This window comes from Lactuca virosa, chromosome 9, assembly GCF_052849685.1.
Source record: "Lactuca virosa cultivar CGN04683 chromosome 9, Lactuca_virosa_CGN04683_v6, whole genome shotgun sequence".
Lineage (NCBI taxonomy): Eukaryota > Viridiplantae > Streptophyta > Magnoliopsida > Asterales > Asteraceae > Lactuca > Lactuca virosa.
The window spans coordinates 249228125-249242223 of record NC_136434.1 but is presented as its reverse complement, the minus strand read 5'-3'; the positions used below and the strand labels follow the sequence as shown (position 1 = coordinate 249242223).

General features: G+C 35.6%; 1 protein-coding gene across 1 annotated transcript; it reads right to left on the bottom strand.

Moving 5' to 3' along the window:
• Positions 1-457: 457 nt before the first annotated feature.
• Positions 458-3976, bottom strand: LOC145140457 (uncharacterized). The gene is made up of 7 exons (XM_079073943.1): positions 3562-3976; positions 2565-3493; positions 2072-2317; positions 1431-1723; positions 1272-1371; positions 569-1192; positions 458-478 (listed from the first exon to the last, which is right to left on the bottom strand). The coding sequence occupies exons 1-7, from the start codon at positions 3974-3976 to the stop codon at positions 458-460; spliced, it is 2628 nt and encodes an 875-aa protein (XP_078930069.1).
• Between the last annotated feature and the right edge of the window lie 10123 nt (positions 3977-14099).

Genomic DNA, 14099 nt, shown 5'->3' with positions numbered 1-14099 from the left:
CGAGTACACATTCTGCTGCACTTATAGTCATAAAATAAAAATAATGTCGTCTTGAATAAGAGTTATAAGTCATAAAATAAAAATAATGTCGTCTTGAATAAGAGTTATAAGAAAGGACCAAATTGCCCTTTTTGTCATCTATTCTTTTAATTGCACCAGATAATACACCGTAATAAATGAAAAGATTACAAATTATTTTAACAGAATATTATGATAAATAAATGAAATGAATACAACATAACTTGTGTAACATTGCATAACGAAAGTACATTGCTATTACATGCAGTTAATGTTATAACATGTGTAACAATATAACAGTAAAAAACCGAAAAAAAATATGTTTGAGTTATAACAATATTACACCAGAATAGTTTGATGGTATAATATGGTAAAAAGATATTAACTAAAGTACATCGTCATTTTTTGTCATTTTCTTATTCTCCACATAACGCTATGCTCAAGGTTTGGCCTTTCCCTTCTACAAACAAAAAATAAAGATCATTAAGTGTTAAAAGAAGGAGAAATATTATAGCTACAAATGTAATTAATGACATTAAGAAACACGTACCGTACGTATAAGAATATCGTGACAATCAGTACGAAAATAATCATTTTCCTTCTGCAAGTCAAGTGTGTCTACACGTGGCAATATGTTATCATTATGAGGAACAATAGTACTAAATTCTTCATTTACATCTTCATATGTATCTCTGTAATTTTTGGGAGGTGTCTTGAACACAATAGACATTTTTTGATCGAGTGGGTCTGTCACGTAAAAAACTTGTTGTGCTTGTGAGGCCAATATGAAGGGATCACCTTTATGGCCTAATCTTTTTAGTTCAACTAGTTTGTACCCCAATTTATCCCTTTTTACCCCATTTCTATTGTCAACCCAGTCACACATGAAAATTGGAATTCTTTTAAAATGATAATCTAGTACCCATATCTCTTGTAGAACACCATAATAAGTGTTTTTGGCATATGTTACAACTTCTTTACTGATGTGTGTGTCAGTTGCAACAACACTAACCCCACTGTTTTGGTAAACTTTACCTTCACGAGCTTTTGTACGAAAAGTATATCCATTAATAGCATATACATCGTATTTAATAATGTTCTTATTGGGTCCATGTGAAATCCATCTCATTGTCTCTGTTATACTTTCTCTACAGGCCCCTAACTCTCTCTCTACCTGAATTGTAATTAGATTATGAATTTAAGAAATCAAGAAAAAAATAACAAAGAACACAACATATTTGACAAGAATATACCTCCTTTCGTAACCAATGACCAAATGTTTTACTATGCTCTTGTTCTATATGTGCCTTTCGTTTAGTAGGGTGTAGATGTTCCAAAAATTCCATGTGTCGTCTGTCAATACGTTAATGTTAATATTATTATAAAAAAAACATACATGTAAAAAACCTTACTTGATATATGGGAGTACTTTAGATGTATTTTGCAATACAAAGAAATGTGCTTTGCTGAATAGTTCTGCAGAAACTTCTACCGATTTAGCAGCTGATAGAGGAGTACCGTCCGTAATAGAGCTACTATCTACACCTTTATGAATTCCACAATTGTTATGATTGTCAGGTGGAATACCAACAGTATCCATCCTTTTAAGGAATTGACTAAAAAACTCAATTGTCTCTTCTGCAACATTCTCTTCTACAATGCATCCTTCTGGTTTATTTTTGTTTCGCCCGTGCCCCTTAATAACCTTCATAAACCTTTCGAATGGGTACATCCATCTAAAGAATATTGGACCGCATAATTTTACTTCCCTAGTGAGATGAACGGTTAAATGAATCATCACATCAAAAAATGATGGTGGAAAGTGTTTCTCAAGAAGTCATAAGGTTACACATAACTCCTCTTGCAACTTATCGAGCTCATCCACTATGATTTCTTTGCTACATATTGATTTGAAAAAGAAACAAAACCTTGTAATAGCAAATCTGGTGGGTGGATGCATAATAGATCGAATTGCTATGGGCAAAAATTGTTGCATGAGCATGTGATAGTCATGTGATTTTAGTCCGATCAACTTCCTATCCTTTAGACTCACCAAACTAGAAAAATTAGAACAATACCCTTGAGGAACCCTTAAGTTGTATAAAGTCTCACAGAATTTGTATTTTTCCTCTTTTGTCAATGTACAACCTGCTGCGGGAAGTGTTGTGTTGTTCCCTTCTATCTGAGGATGCAGCTCTGGTTTTAAACCATAATGAACCAAATCCAATCGAGCTTTATAACCATCTTTCGTCTTCTCGGGAACGTTCAAAACAGTTCCTGTTAAACTCTCACCCACGTTCTTTTCCACATACATAAAATCTATACAATGTGGAACCAAATTGTCGGGCCAATACCTTAGTTGTCTATACCACATATTGAATTTCTTCCAGTATGTATTATTTTGCTGGCCCACATCTGAAGTACCCACTTGGTGTGATTTTCTCTTTTTTTTTATTCATCTTCCCACCTCTTCAACTTGTTGATTGTTGGATTTCTGCCTCCTTGCCCTTATTAACCTTTCCCCATTTATTAATTATAAATTTTACCCTGTTATATATCTCCTCCCCATTCATAGGTTCTGGAGAGGGTGAGAACTCTTGTTGTCCATTGAATGCCTTCTTTTGTCTTCTGAACGGGTGGTCATACGGTAGAAATCTTCTATGACCAGCATAACTCTGCTTATTCGATTCAGGGAGTCTAATGTAGTGTGTCTCTTCACCACACACAACACAACCTTTAAAACCGCTGTATGGGCAACCACTTAATGTACCTAAAGCAGGATAATCATTAATAGTCCACAACACAACTGCGCGTAGTTTAAAATGCTCTTGTGCATATGCATCGTATGTTTTAACTACAAAATCAAATAATAATTGCAGATCATCAATAAAAGGTGCTAGGAACACATCAATATCATTTCCTGGTGTTCTCGAAATCAATAACGAAAGCATGATGAACTTTCTCTTCATACACAACCATGGTGGAAGGTTGTAAATGACAGTTAAAACAGGCCAAACACTATGACTCCTATTTCCTCTGTTCACATCAACCCCGTCCGCCGAAATGCCTAGTCGCAAATTTCTTGGTTCACTAGCAAAATCAGGATATTTGTCATCAATGGCAGCCCATGCTGGTGAATCAGCTGGGTGACTTAAAACGCCAACATCCACCTTTCTTTCTGTTGCGTGCCATGTTAAATCTTTTGCAGTTGTCTTAGACTGAAAAAGACGCTTGAAGCGCGGAATAATTGTAAAGTACCACAAACATTTTGCAGGAATATTGTTGTAAATTTTATTTTTTTGTTCATCAACCTTCCATCTTGATTTACCACAAGTAGGACATGCTGCCAAGTCTGTGTATTCGTTTCTGTAAAGTATACAATTGTTGACACATGCATGTATCTTAGTATACCCTGAACCCATTGCCTTAAATGCTTTTTTGGCCTCATATGTACTACTGTACATTTCGTTTCCTTCTGGTAACATGTTTTTTTTATCAAAACTAATAATTCTGTAAAGCACTTATCTGATACTCCATACTTACTCTTCAAGTTGAGTAGTTGAATGATTGCAGATAACTTTGTGAAATTATGACACCCTGTGTATATGGGCTTCTCGGCATCCTCTATCAGTTCTCTAAACTTATCAGGGTTCCCAATAAAATTTTCTTCTACAGCTTCAACCATCTCTACTGTTTCTGCATCATCTGTTGGCATTTCTGTGTTCATGTTCGTGGAATCTACATCGTTTGACGTATCCATGTCAAAATTATGTTCATATACATAACTTCTTGGTGGTTCTTCTGTTTCTCCATGCTTATTCCAATTTGTGTATGTTTGATCAATTCCATTCCTGAATAGATGATCATCTACCACATCCACCGAATGAGATATGTGGTTTACACACTTAACACATGGACAGGGAATTCTTATCTTTTTTTTGGTATCTGCAGGATCCATATGTTTAGAAATCTTGTAATTGTGCACTGCATATTTGATAAATTCTGCAACACCTTTTACATAGGTTTATGATGTTCTGTATGCTCCCATCCAAGACTTATCCATATTCAGCTTACAACAGCGTCAACAAGCAATATACGTTTCCTGTTTATTGACCCATTTTAACAAACAGTTGGTGTGCATAAACAAAATAGATCACATTACTAATAAATCCAATATCTTGAAAGAAAAAAACTTGTTAACTCAAAATAAAATATAATTACACACATCATGACCCAACGAGATAACAAATATTCATATTATGAGGGTAATTGTTTTGTAATTTCCTGTATTAATTAAATGTAGTATTTGTACCTGTATGAATTTGATGTTGACGCATCAATTTCTGGTTGAAGAATAAACGTAGTTGCAGTGCCTTTGTAGTTATCAGAGATTGAATCGATAGGAATTCATATTGTCTAATTTGGGATATTTACGCAATGAGTCTGGATGATCAGGGGCATGTGGAGAAGTGATAAAAAAGTGGATGATCAGGGACATATCGAGACATTAAAAAAAAAGAAAAAAAAAGTGTTGGTAATTGGGTTCGAACCCATGACATTCCAAAATATACCAATAACTACATTGACACTTACCAAGTGGGGTATCTGGTTGTTTGCAAATAATTGCTTTACGAAAAAAACAAAAACATTAACCAAAAGAGAAAGGAATCCACTAAAACTGATCTAATACAAACACAGTTAGCAGGAAATTATATAATTTTGTTTGTTTTATCATAATAACAATTAATGGACGAATATACCCTTGCTATAACAATATTAATTAACATATAAAACATATAATATATAAATGACTGTTATACCCCTGTGTTAGCATAAATACAGGTTACAACTAAGTTTCAAATTATATTTTTTGTTATATAATAATATTTTTCCCTTGTATATTTACTTTTTTAACTTTATATATTTTTTATTTCAAATAGTCATAAATGTTTTTCCAAAAAATAAATTGTTAACTTAGAAGGACCAAATATGTAATATTTATATTCTTACCAATTAAATCATACTAATTTTTGAAAAGGCAGGACATGTTTCCAAACCACGATTTTTTCTTCTAATCGTGTGGGATTTCTATGAGATCAAAATTTGAAACACATTTGAATCTGTCAAACGAATTTACACAAAAACTAATGAGAGGCAAATATTTTTTTGTATTGGTTTTGGGCTCCAAATCAAAGCGGGAAATCTTCATCTATCGCACCGCCAAAACTATGAAGATCAATCCATCAGATGAAGGAAATTCCGGTAATTTTTTGGTAACCTCCATCAATTTAGGACCTGTTAAATCATTTTAATATTTAATAGACTGTCATTTATTCCACCATTGTTTTGTTTAGCGTTAGGTTATATCCGAAAAGGATCATACTTCAGTTCATCATTCATCAAGCTTTCTAGTGAAGTATATTGTTTGTGTACGTATAGTTTCAATGTTATTGATTGTATTGATCACGGATCATGCATAACACAAAGAATTTTGATTCTTCATATTGGTGTGCTTCTTCCACACCAACTGTTCGATGAAATGTTTATGTGAGCAATTGTCTGTAATATTATTTGTTCATACATTATCATTAAACTTATAAACAATCAAACTTATTTTCAATCTGTTTTGTCAACAGAAGAATCATGGAGGTTGACAAGGAACAACATGAGGATATCCCTGACTATAATACAAAATATGAGCTAGATGATGGAAACCAAGAATATGATTCGGATACAGAGAATGGTGAAAATAAAGACAGTCACTACAATAGCCAATCAGATTCGGAAGAAGAAATCCATAAAACAGTTCCTACAAGGTCAAATAGGAAGAGGGGCATGACTCGATTGCCAAAACTGAAGACTGAATATGTCAATTCTGGTGGATAAAAAACATGTCAGGTTTGATGAATTCGGTAAGTTTACAGGGAAGAATAATGCAGTCTTTGTTAGCTATTTGGGTGATCTTGTCCGCGAGAAGGTGGGATTAAGTGCTCTTTGCTGGAAAAAAGTTAAACCGGAAATGAAGGACATACTATGGGAAGAGATAACAGTAAAATTTTCTTCAATTTTTTAATCTGTATAACATAATATATGTAAAAATTAAGTTTTAAATACTAACATTCTCATTGTTTTTTTAGCGCTATTTTGAGGTTCATGAAAGTGAAAAACGATTTGTGATGAATAGACTTGGTATTCTTCTACAGAATTTCAGAAGAAAGTTGTATGCAGATTACATCAAACCACATCTAGGCAATCCCAAAAAGGTTGAAAAAATCCCACTTCGTTATCGTGCACTAATCACTGAACAAGATGATTGGAACAAATTTGTGACTTATACACAATCTCAAGAGTTTAATGTTAAAATCTTTTTTCAAAACTTATTCATTTATTTATCATAATCTGGGTTATAAAAGTTCGTGACAAATATGTTACTTTTATTTCACAGAATGTGTCACAAAGGACTATCAAAGCGAGAAAGATGTCAAAGTATGCTCATCGGATGGGACGAGGGGGGTATACAACTCTTAGGAGGAAGTTGGTAAGCTTGGTCATTAGCTACATTAACTTCATATCATTTTATTTAACATGCTTTTTTTCATATTCTTTATAATTTAATTTTTTTTTATCAAGATTGAAGAGAATGTGATTTCGAAGGAGGAAATGCCCCCAAGGTCAGTTATGTGGTGTAAAGGGCGTGAAAGTAAAGGAGAATTTAAGGATGAAGATGTTAAAATCATGGCTGATAAACTAGTAACTTCACTACACTTTTCTTTTTCTTTTAATTTAAATATTTTAATCATTGTTATTAAGACAATAATTATTAATTTTTTGTTTGGTAGATGGAACATGAGAAGCAGATAAAAGAAGGACAAGTAAATGTTGAACCAGGAACGGATGCCATGACCTTAGTTTTTGGCAAGGAAAAGGGCGGATTTTTAAAGGGTGTCGGCACGGGAGTCACTTACAACAGATATTTCAATGTTCCTCGCAGCAAAGGGTCATCTAAAGAAGAAATTAAAGATCTTAAAGTTGCACTGCATAATGGAAAACTTGAGCTTGAGAAAAAAGATGTTGAACTCAAGGCTTTGTCTACAAAGGTTAATGAACAAGATCAAACACTAAAGCTAGTTTTGGCTCATCTTAATGCAAAAGGAGCTGACTTTCCAAATCTGTCTCATACAATTGTAAGTAATCTTATTGAAAATATATGTTGTCAATGTTAGTTCTAAATTGCATTTCTTTTAAACATTTTTCATGTTTCTTTATATTTTCTAGGGTATTTCAAGTGAGAAGATTGTACAAAGTAATGAAACGTCTCCTGTTAGTCTCAAAACCAATGAACCTTCAGAACCTGTAACACCAGTATGTTATCGTCTTATTAGATCATCGTTGATATATATATATATATATATATATATATATATATATATATATATATATATATATATATATATATATATATATATATATATATTTGTTTGGTACTGATTTCTGATTTTTCATGTTAGACTTTATATTATGTAGGTTATTCCAAAACCCAACAAAAAACCTGTTCAAACGAAATCTGCAACTGCAGCACCCGATGCAAAATTGATTTCCATGAAATCTGCAACAGTAGTATATACTAACTTTACAGTTTTCAATACTTTTATTTAATCTTTTTTATTAAAATATATGTTTAAATATGTCTTAAATTTTGATATCAGGCAAATACAAAAACCACCAACAAAACTGTTGAGTCTAAGACTACTACTATCAATCATGACATACCAAAAGTTTCACCAAATAATCCCATTCACCAGGTCAGTGTTTTTTTACATGATGAATATACATTTCTGTTTTTTTTTCCAGATTATAACATTACTTGTCATTGTAGCCAATCAAGTGTAGTCTATCATATCCGTATAAAAGGAACATCGTTGCCCGCGGTACCACTCACTTATCATCAGAAAGACAATTCATTCATGGAGTTCCTCTACAAGATGATTGCTATAAAGTTTCCATTGATGAAGTGGTTGTAAAAACTGCATTTCTACCCCATCAAACTGGAGAATTCAAATTAGTTGAGGATGCATATAAAAGTTTTGTTCCATGGCCAAAATACCTTGTGCAAACCGAGTCAGAGGTTTGTTTCAATATGTCCAATACTTTTTGCATTAAACTTTATTTTCTTCATAAAGTACTATACTAAGTTTATGATGAATTAATTTTATTGGTTTCAATGTTGTTGTTATAGGTACCAGAAATTATATCACATCAAAAATCAACAAAAAGGAAACAAACTTACATATCATCTGATGCCCTTCAGAAGAAGACAAGGACAAATACAAACAAAATGAATGCCTAGCTAGTTATGTTTAGGTTTTGGTTTATGATGTGTTTGATTTTTTAACCATTATTTAAATTCTTTAAATTACGAAAATTTTCATTTCTTTGATATTTTAATTAGGAATGTAATGTATATATGGATTTCGATTTCAATTATTATTAATATAAAATTATGAATTTTGTTTGTGTTTCATATTGTTGTGTTTCGTTACTTTAATTTAAAGTATTTTCATGTGTCTAAAATGTATAAAAAGTAACAGTAAATAGTAAGTTATAGTGGCTGTAGTATGATTTTTGCCATATTATATACGTTTTTAATGTCTCTAAAAATATACAATGGTTACTTTACATCAATTTGTAACGTGTGGCTAAATGGTTAACAATAGTCATAATATACAAGAATTATGAGACTACAATTGATTTAAAGTGATGTTTATTAAAAAAAATTTGTCACTAAGTTAAACAATAACAACATGGAAAACAATTTATGTGGCAAATAAATACCATAATTGATTGTTGTTGACAATAAATACTAGGAAATCGTCACATAGATCATTAACTATATGTGTCCATTTACCGAACACGGACATGTTTACCGTAAATTATATGTGTCTAAAATATACCCAATAGTCTTAATACGATACCGAATTATCCTTAATTTTAACAAAATGTGTGACTTTATAATACTTATGATTTTAATTCACTTCTTCGTTTGTCTCTATACGTTAGGTTATAGTCACAAACGTTGATTGTTTTTTGTGACTAATAATTAGCAATTCGTCACATATGAAAGTAAAGTACTTGTGACCATTTAGCAAACATGGTCACACTCACCATAATTACAAGTTTACAAACGATACACAATAGTCTTAATAAAATTTAAATTGTGTGACCATATGTAAGAAAACAACTACACTAAAACATCATGAATGTCGCATTTTGGTGATATACAGTCACAACGTTAAATAAATATGTGTGACTAATAACTATTTAACGCTACAATATTGGATATTTAAGGAACAAAATTTCGTACACATTTGCCACACTTTTATACTACGACCACATGTTTTCATAGCATACAGACACTACATTTTAAAGTGACCATAAGACCCATACGATGACGTCACCTTCCGTCACACTTTCAGTGAAAAAATAAAATGTCACTATACGCATATAGTCACACTTTTTTGGTGTGACTATAAGTCATTTTTCTTGTAGTGTAAAGGCAACCATGAGGGGGATGGAGTACATCGAATGAACACCCAAGTTCATTAACACCTACAGGTTGCGGGCCTGCCAGCGTTCCACTGGACTGTCTAGAAAGTCTGTGGTCGTCATCCAAACCCCGCTAGATGACTGGATCACAATCACATTGAGGCCTCTCATCACTTTTATTTCATCACACATCACTATCTACCCATGTTATACCCAACATATTTGTAGATAAAAATACATATACAGTTTAAAACTTGTATAAAACATCTATTCAACAGTCACCTCAATTAAACAATTAATATAATTACACGTAGCACGTATTTTATAAATAATACTTCATATCTAGGTGTAAGATGAAGGTGACTATACACTCACTTGATTTACTGAAAATCGGGCAGCAATTCGTTTCCTAAAACGTTCACTTCTAATAAAACCGGGAGTTTTATTGAGAAACCGGGCTCTGCAAAGGTCGGGCTTCGAAACCGAAAAGATAAATTTTTCGGGCTTCTCAGGCACTTCGAGGCGTATTCCGGGGGTTATAATCGATACCGGGGCTTTAGGGGATGTTAAAATGAAGGAAATATGAAGAAAAGGGCCAAAACGTGGCAATTTTCCAAATGTATCCAAGAAGGCTCGCAAGCCCTCTATTTATAGAGAGGTCCGAAGGTCGGCTAAGAGAGAGGAGTCAGCATGCGAGGGCAGGTGGCATCAGGAGCGAAGGCCACGCGACAGCAGCTGGGCGAGGGTGCGCAGGTGGCTCGCACGTGATCTGCACATGCGAGGGGCTCGGTGTCGCCTCCTGATTGGACCGCGGTCTAGTCCGAGGCTTCGGACGTGGCACCTCCTGCAAGGGTCGGGCTTTGAAACCGAAAAAATAAATTTTTCGGGCTTCTCGGGCACTTCGAGGCGTATTCCGGGGGTTATAATCGATACCGGGGCTTTGGGGGATGTTAAAATGAAGGAAATATGAAGAAAAGGGCCAAAACGTGGCAATTTTCCAAATGTATCCGAGAAGGCTCGCAAGCCCTCTATTTATAGGGAGGTCCGAAGGTCGGCTAAGAAGAGAGGAGTCAGCATGCGAGGGCAGGTGGCATCAGGAGCGAAGGCCACGCGACAGCAGCTGGGCGAGGGTGCGCAGGTGGCTCGCACGTGATCTGCACATGCGAGGGGCTCGGTGTCGCCTCCTGATTGGACCGCGGTCTAGTCCGAGGCTTCAGACGTGGCACCTCCTGCGAGACTCGGACATGTGATAAGGGGCACGCGTCGGATTTTTAGTGGACCGGACTTCAGATACGAGGGCAGGCGACACGTCTCGCCAGCTGGCTTCGGTGACTCACCAATTTTGGACACGTGGCACTATTTAAGCGAGGGTGACGTGGCCGAAGCCACCTATGCGAAATTTCTCGATTTTCGCGCCAAAACTTCTAAAATCCATAACTTTCGCATACGAGCTCCGTTTTTGACGTTCTTTATATGCACGCGTAGGTAACATTACGCTCTACAACTTTCGTTTAGACTTCGTCGGCTAATTTCGATTTTAATTTTTATATTATTATTTTTTAACAGACCGGGACAGGAAATCCGTTAAAAATTCATAACTTCTTCATCCGACGTCCGTTTTCGTCTGTCTTTTTACCGCTGTGCTACTATTGACGAGACCTTCGATTCTCGTTTAGGTCGTGTTGGCTAAAAATCACTCGATCTAAAATTCGAGTTTTTAGCTATCTACTGTTAAGCTGAAACTTCGAAAAATCATAACTTCCTCATACGAAGTCAGATTTGGGCGTTCTTTTTATACCTACTCTCGGTTTAACGAACACTACGACTTTCGTTTAGATCACTAAGGCCAAAAATTAGTTTATCAAAAACTCACTTTGTACGACATTCGGCACCGTGCCGGTTTGTCGCGAAACTTCGACAGGTCATAATTTCTTCGTTATAACTCGGATTTCGGTATTCTTTATATATTCGTAATCATTGTCACGCCCACTACAAGTTTCTTAATAGATATCGGCTTTATCTAATATTTATTTTTGACGCTCATTTTTATTCTTAATTAATTAAACCCTAATAATTAAGCATAAAACACATAATTCACATAATATTCACATAATTCCTTTTCATTTCTTCAAAATGAGTTAGAAAGGTTAACCTAGACTATAACGTCAATATTAATGCCTAGCCTAGAAACACGGGCATTATAATTCTCTCCCCCTTAGGATGATTCCGTCCCCGGAATCACACATCAGCAAACAAATGCAGGTAGCGACTCATCATGTCACTCTCCGTTTCCTAGGTAAGATTTGGCCCATTCGTATGTTTCCATCGCACAAGCACTAAATCGACCATCTTGCGTCGCAACTTCTTAGTCTTACGGTCAACGATTGCCTCAGGTTCTTCAATCAACCTCTTGTTTTCATCCAACCTTAATTCAGAAATGGGAATTATGTCGGGCACATCTCCCGTGAACTTTCTCAAACAACACACATGAAAGGTGTTATGAATACCCTCCAGTTCTTCCGGTTATTCTAGCTTGTAAGCTTGATTCCTGATCCTCTGAAGAACTTTAAATGGTCCAATAAACCTTGGACTCAACTTTTCCCTTTTACCAAATCTTATAAGTCCCTTCCACGGCGAGACTTTAAGTAAAACCGAATCTCCAACTTCGAAGGATATCCGTTGTCTTTTCTTGTCAGCATAACTCTTTTGTCGATCTTGAGCTGCTAACATCCTTTCTCTAATCACTTTTAACTTTCCAGCAGTCTGATGGACTATTTCAGGTCCCATAAACTGATTTTCCCCAGCTTCCAGCCAACATGACGGCGTTCGAAACTTTTCTCCATACAAAGCGTGATAAGGTGCCATCTTGATGCTGGAGTGGAAACTATTATTATAGGAAAATTCTACTAGAGGTAAGTGTTCATCCCAGTTACCTTGGAATTCTAGGGTACATGCTCTCAGCATATCCTCCAATGTTTGAATCGTTCGTTCGCTCTGACCATCAGTTTGCGGATGGTAAATTGTACTCAAACACAACTTGGTACCCAATTCCTCTTGTAGAATCCTCCAAAACCTTGAGGTAAAACGGCTGTCACGATCGGATACAATCGTTAACGGAACACCGTGAAGCCTCACAATTTTCTTCACATAATAATTCGCAAGTTTATCCATAGACCATTTCTCGTTGGCAGCTATGAAATGCGCACTCTTAGTGAAGCGATCAACGACCACCCAAATCATGTCGTGACCGTTCCTTGTTCTGGGCAGTTTAGTCACAAAATCCATAGTAATGTCCTCCCATTTACCCATGGGTACAGGTAAAGGTTCTAAACTCCCATACGGTTTCTGATGTTGTGCCTTAACCCTAGCACAAGTTACACACTCGGCCACATACTTAGCAACATCGAGCTTCATCGTCGGCCACCAGTAATAGGGTTTTAGGTCCCTATACATTTTCGTACTGCCGGGATGAATCGAGTACATGGTCTTGTGAGCTTCTTCCATCAGAAGATCTCTTACTCCTCCCGTCTTAGGTACCCAAATCCTATCTTTGAATACGTTCAATCCTTGACCGTTTGTATCAAACACCAACGTTTTGCCCAAACGTTCCTCCTTTCGGTCAATTTTCTCTAAAGCTTCCTCTTGAGCTTTCTTTATACTTTCCACAATTGTAGAGACAACTTCAATTCTCAACGCTCTTGGCCTTTTCTTTTCAAGATTTACCTTCTGACTGAGAGCATCAGCAACAACATTTGCTTTACCAGGGTGGTAAAGTATCTCACAGTCGTAGTCCTTGAGTAACTCTAGCCAACGCCGTTGCCTCATGTTCAATTCCTTATGATTAAAGAGATATTGAAGAATCTTATGATCAGTGAAAAGTTTACATTTAGTACCATAAAGATAGTGCCTCCATATCTTTAAGGCGAATACTACCGCTGCCAACTCCAGATCATGAGTGGGGTAGTTCTTTTCATGCTCTTTCAATTGCCTCGATGCATACGCGATCACTTTATCCCTTTGGGTCAGAACACAACCTAACCCAACTCCAGAGGCATCACTATAGACTGCGAAGTCATCAAGTCCTTCAGGTAATGAAAGAATCGGTGCTTCACACAATCTCTTCTTCAACTTCTCAAAGGCTTCCTTATGCTTCTCATTCCAAGCATAAGTAGCTCCTTTGTGGGTCAAAGCTGTTAATGGAGTAGCAATCGAAGAAAAGCCTTGGATAAATTGGCGATAATATCCAACTAATCCTAAAAAGCTTCGAATCTCCGTAGGACTTTTTGGTTGTTCCCACTTCATCACAGCTTCAATCTTTGTTGGGTCAACCATTATTCCTTCTTGGTTAACCACATGACCTAAAAATTGGACTTCTTGAATCCAAAATTCACATTTGGAGAACTTTGCATACAGCTTCTCCTTTTTCAAAACTTCTAGGACCTCACGCAGATGCTTTTCATGCTCCTGCTTGCTTTTCGAATAGATCAAGATATCTTCTATGAATACTATCACGGATTTATCAAGGTATGATTTACAAA